A 25,017-nucleotide genomic window follows, 5' to 3' on the forward strand; every position below is an offset into this window, starting at 1 on the left:
ATGGTTGATTTAAACTGTAATATGGAACACTCTCACATGCTGATGTTTTATTTTTAGGTCTTGTGGGTCATTTTAAAGAACAAATATTTCCATGCATAGAAGGGATTCAGTGTGGATTCACCAATGAGGGCTTTTAATCTCCTTCAGTACCAAATAGTTACCTTTTATTTCTTTGTGTTAGTCTCTGTTTAAAATAATTAGCAAAAAATGGTGAGTTTACAGGGCCTGATTCAGGTAAACATTCCTGTTCAGGATGGCACATAAGCACATGCTTAACTTTATGCTTAAGTGCTTAAAGTTAAGCATATGCTTATATTCCATCCTGAAGAGAGATGGATTTAAGCAAGTCTTAAGTGAATTTCTGTATTGGGGCCATAGTTTCTATGTATTATACTATGCTTTATGAGGAGAGGAATACTGTTCAAAATACATTTTTAAATGTATACACAACTTAAAAGTGAAAATTTATTCAATGCCTGATAGTACTTAGAAAGCTATTAACATTATCTTTGCAGTGATTTTTGATCTAAGCAATTTAAATTCTGAAATGCCAGAGTGAGGATTAGCTAAACTAACCATAGTTTGATAATCTCCCATTTTATAATTATTTCACCTATCTAAAAATAATGACAACAGAAAGAAAAACAATAATTTCTTAAACTATATATGAGATTTTCAAGAAGTAAAGTCATAATATGATTCTTAAAACTTATGGAAGAGGAACCAAATTATAATTATGACTATGGGGTACATGAATTCAATGGTGAAAAATTACTGTAGAAGCTAAATTTTCAAATTACATTTTACTAGAATATGCACAATTACAGTTAGGTTTCTGTGTGCATTAAACAATTTTAAAATAAAACAATCCACCCCTGCTGAAAATAGAATAATAGAAACAGTTAAATGTTGTCTGGAAAGGACTTTGAGAGATCATCTAGGTCCTACCTCAGTGCAGGGGGTTGGACAAGTATACTTAGACAATCCCTGATCTCCGTTTAATAGTTAGAAAGTTTTTCCTAATATCTAACACAAATCTCCAATGCTTCAGATCAAGCCCATTCTTTCTTGTCCTGCCTTGAGTGGATATGGAGAAAAGTTGATCACAGTCATCTTTTAATAGCCCTTAACATATATGAGGACTGTGAGCAGGTCCCCCCTCAGTAGTCTTTTCTCAGGACTGAAGATGCCCAGTTTTTTTAACCTTTCCTCATAAATCAGGTTTTCTAAATCTTTTATCATTTTTGTTGCTTGTTTTCTCTGGACTCTCTCTCCAGTTTGTCCACATCTCTCCTAAAGTGTGACACCCAGAACTGGACACAGTACTCAAGCTGAGGCCTTACCGGTGCCAAATAGAATGGGAAAGTACCCCCTGTGACTTACGGCATTCCTGTTAATACCCCTCCGAATATTAGCCTTTTTCACAACTACATCATGCTGTTGATTCATATTCAGTTTGTGATCCACTATAACAACAGATCCCTTTCAGAAGTACTGCTGACTAGCCAGTTATTCTCCATTTTGTAACTCTGCATTTGATTTTTCATTCCTAAGTTGTGCTTTGCACTTTCTTCACTGAATTTCATATTGTTGAATTCAGACCAATTCTCCAATTTGTCAGGATATTTTTGAATTCTCATCCTTTCCTCCAAAGTGCTTGTGACCTCTTCCTGTTTGGTGTCATCTGTAAATTTTATAAGCATACCCCTCCAGTTTCTTATCCAAGTCATGAATGAAAATATTGAATAGTACTGGACCCAGGACTGATCCCTGTGGGATCCCACTAGATACTTCCCTCCAGCTTGACAGCAAATTATTGGCAGCTATTCTTTTAATATGGTCTTTCAACCAGTTTTGCACCCACCTTTATAGTGATGAAACATGGTGTTTTGTTTGAAGGGGAATAATTTCTATTCACAGACTATGAACCTGCAGGACATCTGAAACCAAATCCCCTCCATCAGTGCTATTGAATACAGATTGTTAGGAATTTCTCAATTAACCTCTTTTATTTTATTTTTTTTTGGTTGGAAAGCCAGTTCATTAAAACTGAAACTTTCAGTGGAAATGTATGAGTTTCAACAAAACTTTCATTAAAGGCCAGAAGGTTTTACAGTCTTATTCTGGTTGACAACGTTAATAACTGTGCTTGGCTTGCACAACTCCAACATGGTACAGAACACGATTTTTTTTCTTTTCTCTTTGCCCTTTGTAAAGGGGTTCAGGTTATTAAAATTCTAAGAAATTCTTATTATTGAACTGAATAAACAGTGATGATACTCCTGCTTTGTAATACACTTCTAGTAGATATGTGTTAAGTATGTCCTATGTTCACAAAACAGATACCACAGCTTCCACTGTACAAACTTCCTCGGTTGCTTTTTTTTATATGCATAAACCTTCACCTAGATGCACCATCTTTAAGAGATGAGGAGTCATTCGATCTCTATGTCCATGTAAAGTCCGATTCAGCATACACTGAACTCAGTGGAAAAAATCCAGTTGACTTCTGTATGCATTGGATTGTGTCCTGACTCCTTGTCTCTGTCGCAGGGGCGGCTCTAGGGATTTTGACGCCCCAAGCATGGCAGGCAGGCTGCCTTCGGCGGTTTGCCTGCGGAGGGTCCGCTGGTCCGCAGGCACGCCTGCGGGAGGTCCACCGAAGCTGCGGGACCAGCGGACCCTCCGCAGGCAAACCGCCGAAGGGGCAGCCTACCTGCCACCCTCGCAGCGCCGGCAGAGCGCCCCCCACGGCTTGCCGCCCCAAGCACGTGCTGGGGCCTGGAGCCGCCCCAGCTCTGTCGAGACTGCCGGCAAAAGGGCTAATAATATCAGCTGGTGCAGTGATTTTGTGGACAACGAAGCTTGCTCTGGACTTGAACTGAGGCAACTAACTTGTCAAATTGATCAAACAGTAAACTCTTTGGTCAGTGCTGACAAGGGCCATGCTCCAAGATGTGCTATGAGATTCCTTGACATTTGCAAATACCAGAAATCATCATTTCCATTGGCAATAATAGTTCAAGGTGAAAGTACAATGCTGTAAAATGTGTTGCATTGTTTCTCATTGTTTGGATTTTTGCAATCCAGCTCTAGTCATTACTAAAATGCTTATCCAGAGAAAGGTTTAACAAGATCTGAAGAAGTAAAAACAGTTTTTAGAAGTTCCACTGAAATAAATGTGAAAAAAAATTGAATACACTGTAAGCTGAAATGTCTGACGACAAATGCTCTACCCTTCTTATTTAAAGAAAAAAAACCTAAAAGTGCTAAACCTTGCTTATGTAACCCTGGCTTCTGTAATAATTCTGTAATTTCGCTCTTAGAAGTTAGGATTTTGACTATAACAATGAGGCTTAATGTTGCTTAGAATCAAGGAAGAAAGCCTTATATCAGAGACATTTTTATTAATAATAATAATAATACCTAGCTTTCATCTGAGGATCCGAAAGCCATTTCCAATACTGTTAGCCCCAATTTACTGATGAAAAAACTAAGGTAGAGAAATGTTGAGTGACCTGTCAAAATAACAGGTCAGTGTTTGAATAAGAGTAGAATTCAGAAGTCTTGACAGGTGGTATTCAGGCCCAGGAAGGATCCAGAACTGTGCAGTGGAGACCCACACATATACTTGGGGTATTAGGACTCAGGCAACACCTTCACTCCGCTGCCCCCCACCCCCTTTCCCTCACCTCAGCTGCAGGGAGGAGCCAGCCCTCATAGGGGCAGAAGCAGCCAAAGCAGAAATCTTGGGTCTTCTGGAAATGTGAGGAACTTCCTACAGTTTTGGCTGGCCTGTCTCTGCCCTGTGCCAAATGGCTGTTTGAGCCAGTCCTCCAGCTCCCCCTTCCTCAGTCTCTTCACTTCAGCTTCATTCCAGCCCTGCCCCTCTTAACCTCTTCTCCCCTGTCCTGCCCCCCTCACTCCTTTCCTTCCCCCCCAACTAAACCCACCCAAAGTAAATAAATCCATGTAGAAATAACATGCCATTTGCTGTCATCATCATCCTCTTCCCCCACCCTGTGTCAGTCTCGTCTACTTAGATTTAGGGCTAGTCTACACAAGAACGGCTACAGTGGCGCAGCTGTAGAGAGCGAGTGCTCTCCTGTCCGTGTACTAAATCCACCTCTGCTATAGGTGGTAGCTATGTGGGCGAGAGAAGCTCTCCACCAGCGTAGTGCTGTCCACACTGGTGCTTAGGTCAATGTAACCATTACATAGCTTTGGGGTGGCTTTTTTGCTCCCTGAGCTACGTAAGTTATAGCAACATAAATGCTAGCGTGAACAAGCCATTAGATCGAAACGCTTCAGGGCAGGGACTTTATGCTACTCTGTGTTTGGATAATGCCTAGCGCAATAGGGCCCAGTTCTTGGCTGGCCCTTAGGCACTGCTGCAATAAACATGTCAAATAAAATAATAATAAAAGGCTATTTTGTTCTAGCAGCTTGCCTGTAAAGAAGGGTGGAGTGGATGGTAGATAAGCACTTGACAGCTTGCCATCTAGCAGAAGCTAATCCACGTTTAAAGCAATTTAAAGGAGGGTTCCTCCCTTTGCTTTTCTCCTGAGCTATTTTGTGATAACTAACTCCTCCTCTTCATCTCTAAATTCATCTCCACATCAATGACAGTGCTAATGAATTTTGATGGTTTAGTCCTTTCCCTTCTGTGCTCCTTAAGTTAGACTCTTCTTTGCCAGACATTTTAGCTTCCCCTTCTTGCTAACAAATTGAAGCTGGGGTCTATATGATTACTTTTGCTTCTATCATTCAGCATGTGGAAAAATACATATATACAGATATTACAGAATATGAAGTAGTACTTCTATATTCCTCTCTCTTGCCTTCACATTATTAAATTATAAAGAAATACTGTCATCCTAGTCTCTTAGCCAAGTCGTAGAGTGTGAGAAGAGTTATGGCTCCCTTGATAAATTGCAGAGCATTATTAAGTTTTGCTCTTTGGACTGAAAGTATTGGCCTAAAAGGACATCAACCACAGTCACATTGCTCTCGATTGCTGCTTAATTGCTGCTTGTTTGTGTTAGAGAACATGTGGTTTGATTGATCTTGCCCTGCATTTGTCATTATAGTTACAACTTCCTAGTTTTTTTCCTTGTACCTAGACCACAGGATGACTTTTAAATCCTGAATAATTTATGTGACTGGCCAGTTAAATGGCTGAAAATAGTATTATATATTTAAGCCAATAGCTCAACCTTGAAATAATCATTTATGCAACCAAGGCATTAAATATTTATTTGGGGCTTATGTTGAAATATGAAATAGAGCTTTTTAAAGCTTTTTTTTAAAGTAAACAATGGCAAATATCCAAGGGTCCATCCATGAATACTGATTTTCCGTCTCCTCTCTATTATTTTTCCCCCCAATTTTTTAATGATCAGAATTCCATGTTTATGGTTTTCACTAAAAAATGAGCCACCATTCAGCAAGCACATGCTTAACTTTAAGTAGGTGAATAGTCTCATTCCATTCTTCTTTTAGATAAAATTCAGTGGAGCAGCTCACATACTTAAGTACTTGCTTGAAGACCTTGCTTAGGAGCCAAAATCCCATCGTCTTACCTCGGGACTTGGATAAAATTTTCACAAATGTCTGTTACCCCCACTGGTGACATGTACATCTGCATTAGGGATTTGTCTGAGACTCATCAACCTACTCTGCAGAGGCAAGCAGACAGTTCCAAAGCCCTGGTGTCATTAGGCTTTATGACCCTGGCCTGTTTGTTTCTGTGCCATCATGTGATTAATTTTTACCTCCCTAGATCCTTGCATTCCTCCAGTAGCTTGTACATTTCATAGTCAACCAGAGACCAAGCTGTTTCTCCCTAGTGAGTTGTATGTCAGACACTTCTTGCTAAATGGGATGGTATGTCTTTCTCTTCTTTTTCAATATTTTATATAGCTGTAGATAGACTCTCAGTAAAGGATTTGGGGTTTGCTCATTCTTTGCTGGATAATGCAGCCAAAAAGCTCAACACCTCTGAGAGTGTCAAATACATCTGGAATAGGGTCTCTGGGAAAGTGGTACACCATCACTATAAATACTTAAAGGAAGGGTTGATAAAACTCTAGTGAGAGAGAAGTACAGGATAGTCCTGGAAAATGGCAAATGCTCAGAAATAAGCCTTTCTTGTGTTCTATGTGTTGATGAAATCTCTGCTATGTGGTGATCCTCTACACGTCTAAATTTTGCATGGCCGAGGACTATAAAGATACTCCTACGTGAAAACCCCCACAACCAACATGGAGAGAATGTGTTGCTATTTACTGAATGTTCACATGCACCTATTAGAAGACCCTGTTCACGTTGCAATGAACTTACAGTTGAGTTTGGGCGCACACACAAGATAAACAGATAGCATGTCTATGGGCAAGATTACCAGCAGATGTAAACTGACATTGCTCTATTAAAGCAGATACAGAACCCAAGTCTATATGGATATAGATACATATAAAAAATATGCACAACAATTGACAGTACACATGTGAGGTGCTAGAGTAAGTTTGCAGTATTTGTCATTGAGAGGCTTCTTGGAGGAACCGTGTTTGGTGAGGGATTTGAAGGAAGACAACAAGGAGTCTGGCACATTAAGCAGAAGGAGAGATGCTGGTGGAAGAGATGGAATAGAAAAAGGTTCAACAAATGAGTGTGAGAAGTATTTAAAGGAGGAGAAAGATTCCATCCTGATCCTCACAACTTTGGTTAGCTCCTTGCAGCTGGGTTGGACCTTAGTAATCTTTTCTGGCCCGCTGTCTGAGATTCTGTGACTTTTAGAAGCTGGTTGGAGAGAGTGATGGGTATAATTGAGTGCTTTGCAAGATTGTAATTGTAAAGGCCATATTTCTCACTGTGCAACCATCAAAATGCAAAGGGTCAGAAAAAAGTCTTTTTCCTTTGCAATTCAGCTTTTAAAGTATACTGAAATATGCTTCATTTATTACAATTGCCAGCAGCTTTCTGTTTCATATCTTTGTTTTAACAGGTGCCAGAGTACCGAGCAAATCTTTTACACTTTATATGTTGCATGTAGTATGTATGAGTCTAAGGGCTGGTCTACATTGTGGGGGGGTTCGATCTAAGATACACAACTTCAGCTAAGCTATTTGTGTAGCTGAAGTCGAAGTGTCTTTGTTCGACTTACCTGGCAAGTCGGCCGCGGCAGCTCCTCTGTCAACTCTGTTTACTCTTCCTGCCGAGGTGGAGTACGGGTGTTGATTCGGGGATTGAGTTATCGCATCAAGATGAGACGCGATAAATCGATCCCTGATAGATTGATTACTACCCGCCGATGCGGCGGGTAGTGTAGACGTGGCCTAAGACTCCATTTCAAGGTGTTTAACCCAGGTTTATCTTTGATTTCTGTATAAACAATTACAGAAAAGAAAAAAAAACAAAACAAAAAATGGGCTCCATTCTCTATGAACTTAGATAAAATAGAGCTACTTCAAAGCATCTTTGCCTGGACATATACAAATGCATATCAAACCAGATAATGAAGGGAAAAAGTCAGAAGGAATGCATGCCAGCTCCTGTTGTTTGCTGTTATGGTTGTTTTTTTAAGGCAAGTGCACCATTTACCCTAGCTCCTGACTTCTGCTGCTGTCACTGTAAGAAGAACACAATCAGAACACTTAATCCACCTTTTTTACTTGGCTTCTCAGTATAACGATAGCAGAGAGAGACAAATTTTCTGCTGGTGTAAATAGATGCATCTCCATTGATTTCAATGGAGTTTTGCACCCCAAATCTTACTTATCAAGCAAGAGCAACTCAGATCAGGCCAAAAGGGAACTGGAAATGACAATTATTTTAATCTACAAACATAGTCACTTCTGTTGTATGATTCTGTATCCATTTGATATTGTTTTATAGCTATGGTGACAACCTCAATTAGATTTACTTACATTATTTTGGGGATGGAGGAAGGAAAACTATTTGTATATACATATTCTTGTAATTTTTTCAGTAAAAGGAGTTTGGAGAAGGGGGAGACGGGGCGGCTCTATGTATTTTGCTGCCCCAAGCACGTCAGTCAGACTGCCTTCGGCGGCATGTCTGCAGGCGGTCTGCCAATCCAGCACCTTCAGCAGGCATGCTGCTGAAGGCAGCCTGACTGCCGCCCTCACGGGTCGCCCCCCTGTGGCTTGCTGCCCCAGACACGTGCTTGGTGCGCTGGTGCCTGGAGCCGCCCTTGCGGGGAGAAACTACTTAAATAATACTTCAACAAAAATCAGGAATGGAACACAGTAAGAGATGAAATCTTCACTTTGATTATTAAATTGAATTTTGTGTATTTGTTTAAATCATCAATTTTTAAGCCCGCTGATCAGAGGCTTTTGGAAACTTCGTTTTTTCTCCTCCTAGCACATGACGATCGATCACCTCAGAGCATGTGGTGACACCACTAGCAGAAAATGTATTGGCAAAGCCTTCCAGGGCATCAAAAATGGCAACATTACAGCCATCCACATGTGATGATGATGTTGAGCCTGATCTCCTGTTGTAACCAGACTGTTCCTGTCCTGACAGATGCTGATGAATAAAGCATGAATCCACATTACGACCTTCCCAGCTATTCTCCTTATGATCAGAAGAAGAGGATTTTCATTTCATGGCTAGGCTGGTGATCTAGTGGAAGCTTGGGGGATCCAGTGGGGTTGGGTCCATGTGTGAGCCCAGGAACTCTTGCTCATTCCCCTGGCTCACTTGAAGTAAAGCCTCTTGGGATCCCAAATAAGGGAAAACTACAAAATAACTTCTTGAAAATGTCTGAGTGCTGCTTGTGACCAAAGCTCGCATGATCAGTGTCTTGCTTGAGCGTAGGCTATTGCTGTGGGCCCCCAAAGAAGGGTGCAACCATGTCCTTGGATGTGGTGCTCACTACGGTTATGATCTCAATGAAAACACGCTGCTGTAGTGCACTTGGCATTTGGCTATATCTTTTGAGACCTGCTGGAAATATCAGGCAGGTGTGGAATGCACTTGTAATGGAAACATACACTCAGAGACCCAGGACACCAGTGCCCCATGAGCTGCGTTGGCTGCATGCTAGCATCTGGGGTGGAATTCTAGGTGTTGGTTCTTAACCCCACACCGTATTAAATGGTTTGTGCTCCAGAGCCCTAAGAGGCCGCCTCTTTCTCCTGCCTGAACTCAGCGCCTGAGCTGCAGCTCCGCAGGCCTAAATGGAAAGGGAACTGCCAGCCGGGTATTCTCTGTGAAGTTCCCCGACTATGGAACACACTTCCAGCCTCTTGATCAGCCAGAGCCAGATTTGTTATCTCAAGGATTTAGTGCAAGGCTGACGTGTTTTTTGTTTTGTTGCCAAGCGTGTCTGGAAGGAGCATCTCGATTAGTGGCTCTTAAACTTTTGTATTGGTGACCCCTTTCACACAGCAATCCTATAAGTATGACCCCCTTCTAAATTACTTTTTAAAAAAATATTTAACACTATTATAAACGCTGGAGGCAAAGCGGGGTTTGGGGGTGGAGGCTGAGAGCTCACGACCCCTCTCCCCCGTGTAATAACATCCCAGTTTGAGAACCCCATGTCTAGATGGTCTTGGGGGTAGCATGTGAATTTATTATTTATTTTTGTATTACAGTAGCACAGAGAGCCAGACTTGTTTTATGTAGGGACAGATATTATTGTTGGCCTTAAATAAATAATAATAATCAGGATAAAGTATTGCTAATTGAATGTGTATATATCCATTTTATTCAACAGACAAGTTTGCCCAACTAGAAGATGGATCACAAAGAGTTTTGGATTCTTTTGTCCTTACGAAAACTGTGGAAATAAAGAGTGACAGGCAGAAACGAGAGCCTAATTTCACTCCTTGCAGGCAGGTTATTCTATCCCTTGGGAAGCAGGTGTCCTCTTCTAAGGCTCTGGGAAAGGCTTAGCTTGCTGAGTGCACTATAATGGATAGAAGTGTTGTTATTCCTAGTTTAAAAGTACAATGTAGTGAAATAATCCTTTAATTCCATATGATGCAGAAACTCAGGCACTTCGGGACTATACCATAGTCTAGATGTAGAGCTGTCAAATGGTATGGGGTGGCAATAAAGAAACAAAAAAATAGCTCAGAAGAGCAGCATGAGGGTGTTTTTGACACATTCCATAGGCTCTGTGAAAAAGGCTTTCACTTAATTCTCCGTAGATTTATTTACTTCACTTTTCGTTACCTACTAATCACCCATCAGCATTATGGAATTATATAAAGTGGCTTAGGCCCAGATTTTTAAAACTATTTGGGAGAGTGGGGGGTTCAGTGCCACAACACCTACAGATTTGGGAGCCTAAATCTCTTTTTTTCATTTAGGCACTTAGTGGCCTAAATTCCATCAAGTCCATTTAGATTTAGATTCCCAAGTGCCTAAATCCATTTGGGAAAAGAGATTTAGGCTCCGAATTTGATTAGGCACAGTGGCACTGAGCACTGCGATGCTTAAATACCTTTAAAAACCTCTGCCTAAGGGAGCCACCACAATAGACTGGTGACTTCCTAGGATGTTGCTATCTGTTCTTTAGCATGCTCATTCTTTCTGCCTCCTCCCCTATCATGATTATCTCCCTCCTCCATTGTTCTGCCCAGAGGCAAAGAAACCAACATGGATCCATGTTTTTATGAGTTTTCCTGAATAATATTTTATGGTTTGCCCTCTTGTGTCCATGCATCATTTCTGAGATGCCTGACTAATATAGTATCTACAGTCCTGTGCCTCTATAAATAAATAAATAAAGGCTGTGCAATTAGGTCAAATTTTGCCTTTAATGTATATCAACCTTTATCTTCAACAGAAATCTAGTTGATAAGCTCTGCATTATGCAGTATATTTAACTCTTTGTGGGTAATGTTGGGTATTTAGGTTGCTCTTTGACTCTCATGGATTTAAGTGCCCCATTATCTCATAGGTGTGCGCACAACACAACATGTTCATGATGCTTGCATGCAAAAATCCCTTCACACCCAGAATCTCCTTTGTGTTTCTATGTCATCCAGCATTATTTGCAATCCTTTCCTCTTCTGTTTCTCCAGCACTTATTACAGTGTCACGAAGAGCAAGTGGTTGTACATTTCTCTCCATGTATTCATTTTGGAAACTATAGGTTTATTCAGAAACCTAGTAATTTTTGGTCAGTTTCTTGGTGATTTGACCGTGCGTTCAAACCTCAACTAATCTCTCTGTTTTTCTCTCATCTATTGATACAGTAACTAACTGACACTGTCAGACCGCCCTTGCTGAGAGCCAGACTCAATATCTCTATAACTCCCTGCGTGCCCTTCAGCAGTTTCCTCTCTGCACGTTCCTTACACTAAGCTCCACAGTAGCTCATGTCTTTCTTATCATATTTCTGATTCTGCTGACAAGCAGCTCAATGCCTTTGACCAAACTTAAGTTCTCTTAAGATAATATCTTTAGAATGTGCTGATGGGAACTCAGGGATGGGTGGGAGGGGACCAACAACAAAAAAACAGGTGGGTGTGCTGGTGTTTTGTTTTTTTTTTTTCATTTTAAGCATGACATTTCCTCAAGCATTTGTGTGAGGGTGCAGGTATATTACTTGTATTACAGGATCACTGTTCTGGGTACTGTACAGACACATAGTAAGAGACAGTCCTTTCTCCAAAGATCTTATAGTCTAAATAGTAGACCAGGCAGAAAGGGTGGGAGAAAAGATGTGATGGTATCCTCGTTTGGCAGAGAGATGAGAGGCACGGACAATTTAAGGACAGCCAGGAAGTCTGTATGATGTAGAGATTGAACCCAGATTTCTTTGGGTCACAGTCCAGTGCCTTAACCACAAGACCTCTCTCTCTTTTTTTCTAATCTTTCTTCTCATTTATCTTTCTTTCATTGCGAGTTATTTTGAATAGAAAAATGCGGGTACCTGGGGGAAGGGGGATTTAATATCTGACCTTCAGTCCCAACGCCTTAGTCACTGACGACACTAAACATCACCAACAGGAAAGTTTTAAAATGGCAAATGTGTTTTCCAACACGTGATCCCCATGTTACTCGGGCAAATAGAACTAGAGTGCTCACTTTCACTTTCTGTGTGTATTCAGTCTCACTTTCTGGTGTCTGTACACTAGCACAATTCTGTATTACTTGGGTTGCTAACAGTGCAGGAGTGTGATTACATTGTGAAACAATCCCAAGTCCTCATGGCCGGCATTTGTGGATCATGAAAGCATTTGTTAGATTTTGTAAAAACTCACATGGCCATATTCTGAAGTGCGGCTAAGGAGCCAAAAGATGCTAGTTGCAAACCCTTGCCCGATCATTGACCAGCTCAGCAGCAGCAGGCTAGGTTCCCAGTGTTGTTTAGTCTGGAGGCTGCTGTAAACTGTGTGCCAGCTGTCACTGGCCTGCAGTGGGAATTATTGTAGAAGAGACTCACATAGTGGGCCCTTTTCCCTGGCTCTGTCCCCTGCACTAGATCCCAGGAGAGGAATGGTATAGGATCAATCGTAGTTCCTGTGTGCCACCTAACTATTGACTAGGCTGTTTTGTGCTAGCAGAGCAGTGCTCCAAGCTTATCCAGAATGCATGTGTGGCGGATATAATAAGCCTCCCCTGGCGCAGTCGCTGCCACCCTGCTGCCAGATGCCTGGGATGTGGTGGCCCTACCTGCACTTTGCCTCTTCCTGTCCATGCTTCACCCTTTCCCCAAGGCCTCGCTGGGTCTCTCTCCACTCCACACACACACCCCCACAGAGGTCCCTGCCACTTGCTGTGTCCCTCCTCTCCTGTACTGCCGCGAGGCTCCTCCCACCTGCCATATCCCTCCTCTCCTCCATCCCACTCCCCCGTGAGGTCCCTGCTTGCCCTGTCCCTGTGGGCAGTGGAGGCCTCGCGGGGAAGAGATGGGAGGAAAGGAGGGACGCGGTGAGTGGCGGGGAGGAGAGGGGAGTAAAGGAGGGATGCAGCAAGTGGGCTGAGTAGGGAGGGGGCGGGGCCTGGGGCAGAAGAGGCGGGGCTGCGGGCAGAAGTGGGCCCAGGAACTAACCTCCCCCGGGGGAAGGTTCACCCGCCGCCCATGCCAGAATAGCTGCGGGTCTAACCTTTTATTGGCAGTCCGTTTTACTAGGGTTATGTTATTGCAGTCTCTCTTGAACTTTGACCAGCTGAATCTATGTGACTAGACTGTAGTGAGAGATTGCTTGTCCGTTCAAACTGTCCTCACGTGCATGGGCATGTGTAAGTTTAAGTGTCTTTAAAGAAGGTATTGGGCCAATTTTTATATTTTTTTTAGTACGGTACAGTTTGATACTTTCTTATTCCTTTTTGGAATAAAAGGGAAACCCACAGCCGTCTGGCATGAGAAAATCTCTGCTTGGAAAAACAAAGGAAAATGTGGAGAAATGAGAAATTTTAACCTGGACTTGCCTCTGAGTTTGCTCTACAGTCTACACAATTCACTTTGTTCGTCCTGAGTTCTGGGCTCAGATATCTCAGCCATATCCTCTGACTTTCTGTAAATTGTGTCTGGAAAAATGACACCTGCTGGGCTTCTCTTCTCTCCCTGTAACTAGCTGGAACTCACCACCTAATGGGAGAACTATAAAAATGAGCAGTGCTGATAGCTAATTCTTGAAAGCTGTTCCCCAAATAAATCAAGTTTCTGCTGAGTCCTGCAGTGATGGGAGTTTGTTAGGTCTTCAGCAAGAGTAATGAAAACAATGATCAAAAATTTCCTGGCTGGGTATTAAAGATGGTTAACCAACATAATTAGATCAGCATCTCAATGACTGAAGGACCTATTGACCATACAATCTGGCACAGAAAAAAGATGGCTTCCTGCAACAATGAAAAAATACTGCTGCTTTTATTACTGGGTTTTATATTCACACTGTTTTGGGTTTTTATTTTAAGCTATTCTGTACATTTTCTTCTCTGTGAAGAGAACTAAGTGCAGGAGCTGAAAGAGGAAAGCTGCTGATATAGTTAGAAGCGCTGATTAAATAGTGAGACAGGAAAATATTTATTAAATAAAATAGATATTGAAAACTCTGGTATAAAAATATGTGAAAAACTGCTGCTAAAAAAAAAAAAAATCTTCAAGCCTCAATAACAGTAGGAGTTTTTTCACCGCCGAGCAGTTGTTGACACAATACCGAGTCAGTGAAAGTAGATCTATTTTCCTGAGGCTGGTTGAATTTTAAAGCTGGGGCCATAACATTACAGTACATCTTGGTCATAGATAAGATCTATGAATTATATATGACGGATTAGACCTCTTGAATTAGTTATGACCCCAAAAACAGATCCATTAGATCGGTCTGATAAGACATTACGTTTGCAATAATGTTCTGTTTAGCTGAGACTTTATGGCTTAGCCATGGTACTTACTTTAGTTAGGATAATATGTTATAAACATTTATCTCAGCTTTTTTCTTTTCCTTTTTTTTTTAATTTTTCAGCTGCTAGAGCAGGGGTGGGCAACCTACGGCCCGTGGGCTGGATCCGGCCTGCAAGCCGTTTTAAGTTGCCCCGTGAGCTCCCACTGGGGAACAGGGTCTGGGGCTTGCCCTGCTCTGGTGCTCCAGCTGGCGCGCCGGGTCGAGGGCTGCACCATGCGGTTCCCGGAAGCCGCGGCATGGCCCCGATTCAGGGTGCAGCATCGGGGGCTGCACCATGCAGTTCCCAGAAGCAGCTGCATGGCCCCGCTCTGGCACTCTAGCAGGGTCGGGGGCTGCTCCACGTGAAGGGACATGCTGCTCCAGGAGCTGAGGTAATTGCCACTTGGAGCCTGCACCCCTGAGCCTCTCTCCAAGCCCCTGCCCCAGCCGCAGCCCTGATCCCCCTCCCACTAGCCAAACCCATCAATCCCAGCCTGGAGCACCCTCCTGTATCCCAAACCTCCCATCCCCAGCCCCACCCCCGAGTCCTCACCCCCAACCAGAGCCCTCACCCCCTCCCACAGCCCAACCACAATTTTATGAGCATTCATGGCCTGCCATACAATTTCTATTCCCTGATGTGGCCCTCAGGCCAAAAAGTTTGCCCGCCCCTGTGCTAGAGGGATCCAAGAGCTTCCTTTTTTTAGCCAATGCAAAGAGATTGAGCGTATGGTAAGGCAGGAACTGTGAATATTGGGGAGGTCTGACAGAGCTTCTGGAACATTCATCTCTTATGCGCATCCATCCTTGCTTCAGCTAAGTGTTTTTCCACAGAGAATTCTAGCCGCTACCCCACACTGATTGAGAGCATTTCTGGCCTTCAGAGCCCAGCTAGCTTGTCTTTAGAGGATATGAAATAATTTCTTCTTTGTGGGTAGGGATTATGGAAAGTTTTTTTCCCCCTAATTCTCCTTCTTCCCTCAGTCCCATAAACCTCAGTCTGCGCAGACACAGTCACAAGGGCACCGCTGTTCCCAACCCATTCAGTCTACGTTCCATTGTAAAGAGTGTGATGTGGAGTATCTCAACCTGAGTGAAATCATGGTAGCTATGTGCATTTCCACTCCCTGAGGATCTGCCCCCAAAACTTCCTCACAGGTCTAGCAGTTTGGTTCATGAGGGGATACCACAGGCCTATTAAATGAATGCACACAAGCCACCCGATTGGTAGTGGGCTGTGGTACAAATAAGTGAGCCGTAGGTGACCGCTGAAAAGGTTCTGAATTTCCTATGATAAATGTGGATGCTGCGCGTTTATATTTTAAATCGTCTGTGAATAGGGTTGCCGGGTGTCCAGTTGGTGGCGCAGCGGGGCTAAGACATGCTCCCTACCCGGCTCTGTGCAGCTCCCGGGAAGCTACCTGCACATCTCTCCAGCGTGGGGGCACCCACAGGGGCTCTGCACGCTGCCCCCACCCCAAGTGCTGGCTCGCAGCTCCCGTTGGCTGGGAATCGCAGTGAGCAGGTGCAGTGTGCAGAGCCCCCATGGCCGCCCTTCCCATTAAGAGCCGGAGGGACATGCCGGCCGTCTTTCCCGGGAGCTGCGTGAGGTAAGCACCATCCAGAGCCCTCACCCCCTCACGTGGCCCTGCCTCAGCCCTGAGCCCCCTCCCACACCCAAACTCCCTCCTGGAGCCTACACCCACCCCCCCCCCCAGCCCGGAGCTCCCTCCTGCACTCTGGACCCACCCCAGAGCCCTCACCCCTCCCATACCCCAACCATCTGTCCCAGCCCAGTGAAAATGAATGAGCAAGGGTGGGGGAGAGTGAGTGACAGAAGGAGTGAGTGGGGGGCAGGGCCTCGGAGAAGGAGCATGACCTCAGGAAAGGGGCACGGCAAGGGTATTAGGTTTTCTGCAATTTGAAAGTTGGTAACCGTATCTGTGAAGGACTGTTTAAGAGCAATGTCCAGCTCTAAAATAGCACCTTTCAGCCAAGGGTCTCAAAGCACTTTTAAAGGAGATAAAGTATCATCCCCATTTAACAGTTGAGGAAATTAAGGCACAGGGGTGAAGTGATTCATTTAAGATTACATACTAGGGCATTGGCAGAGCTGGGCATTGGCATAGATACCAGGTGCCTTCCCTCTCTCTGCACCCCCCGCCCCAAGTCCACTGGATTACCTTTTTTTTAGCAAGAGCAAAATACATTCTTCTAGTGTCTTGGGGTATGAGCTTCCTGAAGTGCATACCTTTAAAGGAGTTTAAATAAACTGTTTGTGTAAAAAACCAGATGTCTCAGAATACAGCTGAAGAGAAGGTGAAATTGAAGGTGGGTTGCCTTCATAGCAGGAAATACAAGTTGCTGAGTGCCTACTTTTCCTAGCAGTTTGATCTTGACCAAATTCTGTGGGGAGTGGGGGGAGAAGGGGAATAGTGACAATATACTACTAGGGCACAAGTTCCAAGATGCTTCATGCATTCAGGTGGTAAACCCATGAGGGGAGGAGAAGAGAGTAAGTGTGTGTGTGTATGAGAGTCCGTGTGTACATGTATGCTGGGAAAAGCTTGCAGCATGCTTTGTAGGGCAAATAGATCAGAAATAAAAAAGTGAATAACTTAAAAGAATAAGAGCTTGGATTGGTCGACAAGATGTAGTTCTGTGAATGGAGACATTTTGGTTTCTACTGCTGAAACTGATAGGAGCTGGAAATGCTGTGGTTCTCAGCTCCTATATGGACAAGACAGAACAGGAGTGTTCGTAGATACTCCAGAAAGCACAGTGAAACAGTGGAGAACTCCTTGGACAGATTTATAAATATTTGTGTTCAGAGGATAATTCACAATAAAGAATGTATCCAAGCACTTTTGAAAATTGCATTTTTAGGTTTTGTTTTGCTATTCATGGAATACCTGTGAGCAGATCACAATCGCCTTGAATTTATTCATTAGTAGAAAGAATTAGATGAGTAGTTTTGCTAATTATTTATAGTTGATTCTGCATACCTCTATGCCAATATTTGGTATTCGTTCTTGAACTGTTGCAAGGTTGTGATTTGTTCTGATAAATCCCATAGTATTCTTCCTACGTGCACTTCTGGTGCAAAATACTCTGATATGTTAATTTAAAATTCAGTTTCCATATATACTCACGGCTTTGAAATGTGTCTTCTACAAATATTCATGCCAGTAGAACCCAGTCACACAAATGTTCACAGAAAATAATGCAAAAGGGCAGAAGCAAATTATTTCATAAAATCGAGCAAATGGTAGTGAAGTGTAGATAAACAGAAACATGTTTTGTCAGTATTCACTCAGTTCTACTAATTATATCATGTTTAGACAGCAGTCTAGCTGCATTAATACTCTGAGTGTTTAACTTGTACAATCTACAGCATCCGAAGGCTGTGTGTGTTCTCAGACACACAGAAAGAATGGGGACTTTTTTAACCTTCAAGGTTTATCATTTATAAATTCGTTTGAAACACAAGAAAAATATGGAAGCTAACAAATAGATCATGTTGGTCTATGAATATATAGAACAGCCAAGAAGCTTTTATGGAACTAAGTAAAGAATTTAGGCTCCAATCTTCCAAAACATCCCCACAGTGAAGATCATGACCTCTCTAAAGTGTCTTCAGTTGATCTTAGATCCTCAGTTGACCTTACTAAATTAGGCATTGATGGTGTACATGCTTAGTTGGGGGGGGGGGCGGTAACTTTATGAAAACAAGCAGTCTCAGTGGTGTGAGTAACTTTATTTTTGTGGCTCAATGTTTTCAGGTTAAAAGACTTAAATTGTAAGTTCTTTGGGACAGGGACCTTGTTTGCTTGTATTTCAGCAGACTGACACTCTAGACATTCATGTGCAATTGTGATGCCACTTGGAGTAGGTCTGTGATTGTAAGAAACCTGTGGATGCTGAGGCTGGATCTTGCCCTTGCGGTTCTACAGGTGCCACAGCAGTGGTGCTAAGGAGTAACATCAGAGAGGAATAGTTATTTGAACCAATCTAAACTTCTGCTTTTTGTATGTGCTCTGTCTGTCTTCTGCAGCTCAAGCCAGGTCAGAACAGTTGCCGAGACAGTGACAGTGAAAGTGCCAGTGGAGAATCGAAAGGATTCCATCGGAGCAGCTCTCGGGAAAGACTCAGTGACGTAAGTAAAACTCCTGAGGCCAAATACTGCCCTGAGTTGCATCCTTTTTTTTTTTTTTTTTTTTTTTTTGAAGGGTGTAAATCAGGGTAGAATTTGGCCCCGGGGGAGCAATGTGCTGCTAAACTCCTCCTGCCTACCTCACTGGTGGGGTGTGGCTCTCCTGCCCCCTCGTGGGATGGACTCCTTCTAAATTTAGTAACCGTCTCTATTTGTGTGTAGGGGGTCACTCGCTTGCAGCCAGTTGAAAGAAAAGAATTGATTAATTTGTTACGTTGCAATGAACTAGACAGTTGTAGCCTCTATAATATTGGTAGGTTGGTATCTTAGACCACAGTGACATGTGCCCAAGATTCAAGCTCCCGAACAACAATAATATCAGGATTAACAGGGGGAGAACCACCATGATAAATATCGACAGATTTGGAGACTCTGGGAGTACGTGAGAAAAAGTGACCACAAAGTAGTAGACTCACAAGTTGTCAAATGTCCTTTTTATTAACAATTTCATTAAGCAGATAAACGACGCCACAACTACCGCAAATACTCAGATAGAGACAAACCATACGTTGTCCAGCATCAGTGATTTCATACTCCCATCCCCTGGGGAAACATCGAAAGGAATAGGATAATTATCAGGTGGCCGCCTCTGGTGGGTGTCTCCTAATATGCTTCCCCGGCTAGGCAACAGCTTTTATCCTGGTTTTCTTTTATGCCCACTATGCTCATGCATATACATTAAAGTGACATCCCCTCCTTCTTGATTTGCACTTCAACACCCCATGAATTTTAGGGTGACCCATCTCTCATAGGCTATCCCCTTCATTCCCCTTGTTCCCAATAACATCTACATCAATGAGTTACCATAGCAACTTGAGGTTATTACAGAGTCGCCTGAAATGTCGGGCATCTTGTGGTATTAACTGGTACGTTGTGGCAGATTTTCCCATTTATTGCTGCATAGTTCCAGAGCATCAGCATTCAAAGCCATCTTTTACTGTAATCTTAACATTTACTGATACAGGATTCTGTCTCAGTTATCTAGTCATGCCAACTTGCTTGAGGCCTCTGTGGCTTTCTGTGGACAAGTTACATATCTCTCAGACCTAAAGCCTACAGGCCATGCATTAGTTTTATTTTACTTACATACATAATACACACTCATCAGTGATACATACTGATACTTTAACAGTGAAACTCAGATCTAATCTGTTACCCGTAGATTGATTATGTATAATTAGCTACACAGTGAACACTAGTTTGATAAGTACGGTAGGCTCTTACCCAGGACGGGAAGGGGAGGAATGTATTTACTGTAGCGAATTTCATACTTGCAAAAGGTGTTGGGGAACTGGAGAGACTCAAGTCATTTTTATTCACTGAACAGGTATAACATGGCTAACAGGTATAACATGCACAAGTTTTGCCTCCACTGCTTGGCCAAACTTCCCGTTGAAGGAGCCAGTACTAGTGATGAGAAGGTATCTCCATGCAAAAAACATGGAGATACCTTTCTTCCTCTCTCTGTTGCAGAGTTAACCATTCACCGATTAAACTATGCATCAGTTATTCAACCAATGCCTAGAATGAGAGTAGACACATTCTGGGAACAAAATGGACCTTCTTTTGCTGTAATTAGATCATCTATCCCAGGGGTGGATTTAAAAAAAATACACTGGCTCATCTATAGGACATCTGATGGGTCAGATCCTCAGCTGGTTTAATTCATCATCATTTCACCAGACCCCCTCCATCTGAAGGTCTGGTCCTATATCTCTAGTGCATAATAAATGATACCCAAGACTCAGAAATAGGTGTTCAAATTTGGAAGACAGGTAACATAGGGTGGCTTGCACAGATGAGATCAAGTTGAGCAGAAATGAAACTGAGAAAAGCAGAACTTTTTTAAACCCATTTTCTTGGCAAATTTAAGCCTCAAGGTACAGAGCTAGTTCTGGCTGCCCTGTGCAGTACTTCTGGAATAGCCTCCTAAACTGCTGGTGTGACGGTATGAAACCTTCTCCATCTTTCTCTCTCCTTTGTGCCATTATTTTAGGGGCCCATCCCTCCCTTAGACTCAACCTTCATGGATGGCCCTATGTTAGTTTTAAAGCCTGCCCTTTATAGCCGTAGGGTGAGGCTGTTATCAGTGCAATAAGATACCATCAAAGGAGAGGCAGTTGACTTCAGCAAGTAATTTGAGATTTTCCATTGACTTAGATCTTTGGCAACACTCATTGTACTTCACTGTTGTAGTCGTGGTTGTGTCATGTGCCTGCACTGCAGCTTGGGGCTGATCGGAATATTTTACACTTGCATAACATCATCTATGCAAGCCTTGCAATGTACTAAAGATGGGGACCCCAGGACCGAGACTTGTTGAATGCCTCACAGCAAGTCAGTGCCAGAGCTGGGAGTAGACCCCAGTGCTCCTGATTCCAGTCCCCTAGTTTTACAGACATGCATCCTGTGTCCCCTGGCAATACATTGTCTTCAACCTCACAATGCAGATAATGGAAAGGAGGGAAACACTTTTCATTCCCATTAGACACCCAAGAGATCACATGAGGATTACATTATCTGTGAGCGGGGATCTCAGCAATAATCTGATTAATATATATTTTTATTTCTTTTGCCTAAGTTGATAGCAAGCCCTGTCATGCTTTGATAACATAACACTGTTGAAACTTGCCTTTTCAAGAGACCCCTGGATCGCTGTCCAGTGCTGCCAGTTCAGCTAAGACTTAAGAAGCATGCATGAGATGGATATCTTGTTATCTGGGCCTGCGGTGGCCTCCAGCCTTTTTCGGATTCTTTCAGTTATGAAAAGTAAATATCCTTGTACATTTCCTTCTCAGGCTACAGCAGAAACCTTGTTTTTTTTAAAGATGGATTCCCAGATAACAGCTCTGATAGTTTTACTTCCAGCTCTGTGAGAGCCCACCTTGAATTGCATTATTTCAAACAAACAAGGTTTGAGAGCTTAATAGTGTTATTTTAAAATAATACATTTTTAAAAGGTGCAGGCTGTCTGCATCTTATTTGCCAACACTGATTGTCCTGAAAAGAACAATAGATGAGACTAAGATCTCTCTTTCTCTCTGCAGAATTTTCTCTAACATAGACACTTTTCACCTGGGAAAAATACACAAAGAGATTGTGTACTCAGTGGGAAATATGGGTAAAATTTAAAATATCTCATTGAGATTAGCCCACAGGTCAGAAAAGTAAATCTTGGACTCTCAACATGATGAATTTCTACTGTGGTAGTCATACAAGCTAGAACAGTATGCATGGTTCCTGCACAAAGATGTATAATGAAGGGAATGCATATATTTTAGATGGATAATCCATTTTCAAATCTCCGGTTGTAAGTAAGCTGTTGATATAGAAATGTTAACTTCATGAGCTTTAATGAGAAACCTAAGTGATAGCCCAGTGACAGATGCAGAAAGAGGGAGATAGTATAATCAATTACCAGTTGCAAACTCACTTGTCAGTGGCATCATTCCCTCTCCTGACAGATATCTTTCAACTGTGCATTTTATAAAGGTGTCTACAATCCTTGGGTAACACAGACATTAAGTCAAAGTGTTTTTACAAGGGATCATTCCTTTGCAGCCTGATGAGATCCAAGCAGGTAATTTGCAGAACTTGCAAGAGCACTGGTCAAAACCAAAAAGAAAATAATACTATGAAAAGACCATGTTAATCAGGAGACTTGCCTCTTAATGAGTTTTGAAATAGCATCAGAAAGTAGGAAGTGGAATTGCCCCATGTTCTTGTCAAATGCAATGCAGTGAAACTGATTTCCATTCCCTCTTTTTCCATCTCTCCCTGCGCCCCATTCCCCTTGACTCTCCAAAAGAATTTAATTAACAGAAAACTTGACCTCTGGTAAATTAAGGAGAATGATTACCTGACAGCTCCTGACAGCAACTGTTGGACAGTGAGCTAATAAATCTCATTGTTTGAGTTTGTAAACCAGTCTTCCACCGGCCCCCCCCCCCCAACGCATACACACACACACACTCTCTCTCTCTCTCTCTCTCTCCTATCGTCTTTTTGGAATAACCATTTACTTTCTGCTTTCTGGATAGAGCTCGCCTTAGGGCCCTAAAGCAGAGAAACTGGAGACCTTTTTATGTGTAGCTGGGAATATATAGGGTGCTATAGTCATTTTAATCTCATCAAAATCTTGCCAGTAGTGGAATTCATTCTGTTAAGATTTTGCTTTAAGACAACATGGCAGTGCCTTCTCTTTTCCTCAGCCTGGAACTCTCTCAACTCACTCAATTTTGATTTCCCTTTTTGAAATACTTGAGATCATCTTCCTTCCCTCAGTTGCCAGAGGAGGTAAGGGAATCCTTGCGGGGGGGAATGAGCATATAGCAGCCAGCAGGCCTGGATGGTAAACATCCCAGAGTGTTAAGGGGATTAGCCAACGAGTCTACTATACCACTGATTATTATTTCTGACAGAGTAGAAATGTCAACACGCTGCAAAACTCCCCACAAAAGCTCGATCCTGAGCACTTTGGCTTCAATGCAGCAAAGCACTGAAGCAAATTTAAGCATGTGAGCTTTAAGTACGTGAGTCGTCCCATTGAAATCCATTCTTGTATCCTTCATGGTTCATCCAGCCCTAACTTTGATCCACACCATACAAATGTGGATAGTGACAAATAGCTGAGGCGTTCTGGTATCTCTGATCTATGTGACTTGTTCTCTCTCACACAGAAGTTATTTGATTGCTCTAGATCATGGGTAGCAATAGTAAAATCTGCTATTTTTCTCCTCCATGGTTTCAGGTAGGAGATGATCATTATGAGGAATAATGACTTACCAATGGCATCAAAATCACGCTGTTTAGAACTCCAGTTTGATAACCGGATGAGAAACGTCTGGGCCCAGAAAAATATACACCCTGTTCCATCTTTTTCCCAACCCCTTCAACACTCTGCACACACGGTGCCACCTCCTGCTTCCGCAGATCTCATCTCAAGATTCCGGAAAAGCACATAGCTTCTCTCTTGAGTGCCTCAGTTTCTCGTGCTTTCTGGCTGTGCATTGGGTACCCAAAGCCAAAGAGGAGATTAAGCTGGCTACTGATTGAAGGGAGACAAGCCCCAATGCCACGCAGGGAGATATGCTGAGGTCTGATTAAAGAGTGAAGGAACCAGGCCCCAACAGAGTCGTCATGTTATCACCCGGCCCTCACCCTACGCATGAGTTTCAGCTTCAGATATTAGGACATTTGCACTTCTCTGCCTCCAGCTTCTTCTACAATAATGTTCAGTCCAAAAAATCCAGAATGAGGGTTAGCCCTTGAGTTCTTGGCTGTTTAACTCCTAGCATTTCCGCTCGTTCAGAATATTTTGTTTTCTGGGAGGTATCCAAATTGGAATAATACCAATTTGTGTGTGTGCGCGCACGGGCGGGCGCACAAGAAGCTGATGGGCTGCATGCTGTCTTTCTTTTTTTGTCTGAGGCTAGGAGCTTAAATGCTTTGTTGCATTATGTTAATTTGGCAGTGCAATCAAATTCATGTCGTAATTAAAGCTGTCAGTTGGAAGGCAAGCCAATCGCCGAGAAAACACAGCATAACAAATGAAGTGAAATGATTCTGCGTGTAGCTATACAATGCTTCGCCAGGCATGAAATTAAATAAGTAATTTGATGTTGACATCAGAAATTGAAATGATACCCACTGTTCCTTCATTCAGTCAGACCTGCATAAACAATAGCCAGAACAAATATGTACAACACAGCCCTTCTCTCCACCCGGCTTCCCAAGTAATGCACAATATATATGCAAAATGGGTATAACTGTGCCTTCCAAGACCCGAAGGATGCAATTTTCTTTGGTACACAATAAGCTGATACTTCCAAGAGCATTTCTACTACTTTGCTCCTGGCCCCAAAGTTCTTTTCTTAAAAATAAATAAATAAAAATGAAACAATTAATTTATTTTAAACAAGAACCTCTGCAAGACCTGTTTGTCAGATTTTTTGCTCATGGGCTTCTGATGCAGGCTTCTCTTGATGGTTGTGTGACTATTGAATGGTATGTATCAATGTTGTATTTTGTACCGGATGAAATGCAAAACCATTTTATCCAATATAGGCACCCTAAATGTAGGAGAAGTAATGCCAACCAGTGCAGGATCATGACTCAGCATGGGGCATGTAAAGATGCTGCATGAATTCAATGGTTTGTACCAAGGCTGGGGACAGGGTAGCATGATCATTTAGCTATTGAGAGATATCAAAAGGTCAGAAGCTTTCGGCTTACATGGTCCTTGCATCAGCCTGTATGCACTGTCCGTACACAACACAGCTAAGCTAGGCTGGCAGGCTTTCTTAGCCACATGCTTGTCACGATGAACAAAATCCCTGTGCAAACCGTATTGTCCATACCTGGCTTGCAATGTTCAAAGGGTCATAATTCAGTCAAATCAAAACCAAATTTCCCTGGAATTCCGAAAAGCAT

The 25,017-nt window shown here is 42.6% G+C and overlaps 1 protein-coding gene across 15 annotated transcripts in view; it reads left to right on the top strand.

Moving 5' to 3' along the window:
- AUTS2 (activator of transcription and developmental regulator AUTS2) overlaps positions 1-25,017 on the top strand; it is a 1,174,081-nt gene that overhangs the window by 661,366 nt on the left and 487,698 nt on the right. For all 15 annotated transcript variants that reach the window (XM_039507742.1, XM_039507744.1, XM_039507745.1 and 12 more), the window contains one exon: positions 18,427-18,528. In XM_039507742.1, coding sequence (XP_039363676.1) covers positions 18,427-18,528 — 102 coding nt within the window. The remainder of the gene's footprint in view (positions 1-18,426; positions 18,529-25,017) is intronic.

This window comes from Mauremys reevesii, linkage group 20 (genome assembly GCF_016161935.1).
Source record: "Mauremys reevesii isolate NIE-2019 linkage group 20, ASM1616193v1, whole genome shotgun sequence".
NCBI classification, from domain to species: domain Eukaryota; kingdom Metazoa; phylum Chordata; order Testudines; family Geoemydidae; genus Mauremys; species Mauremys reevesii.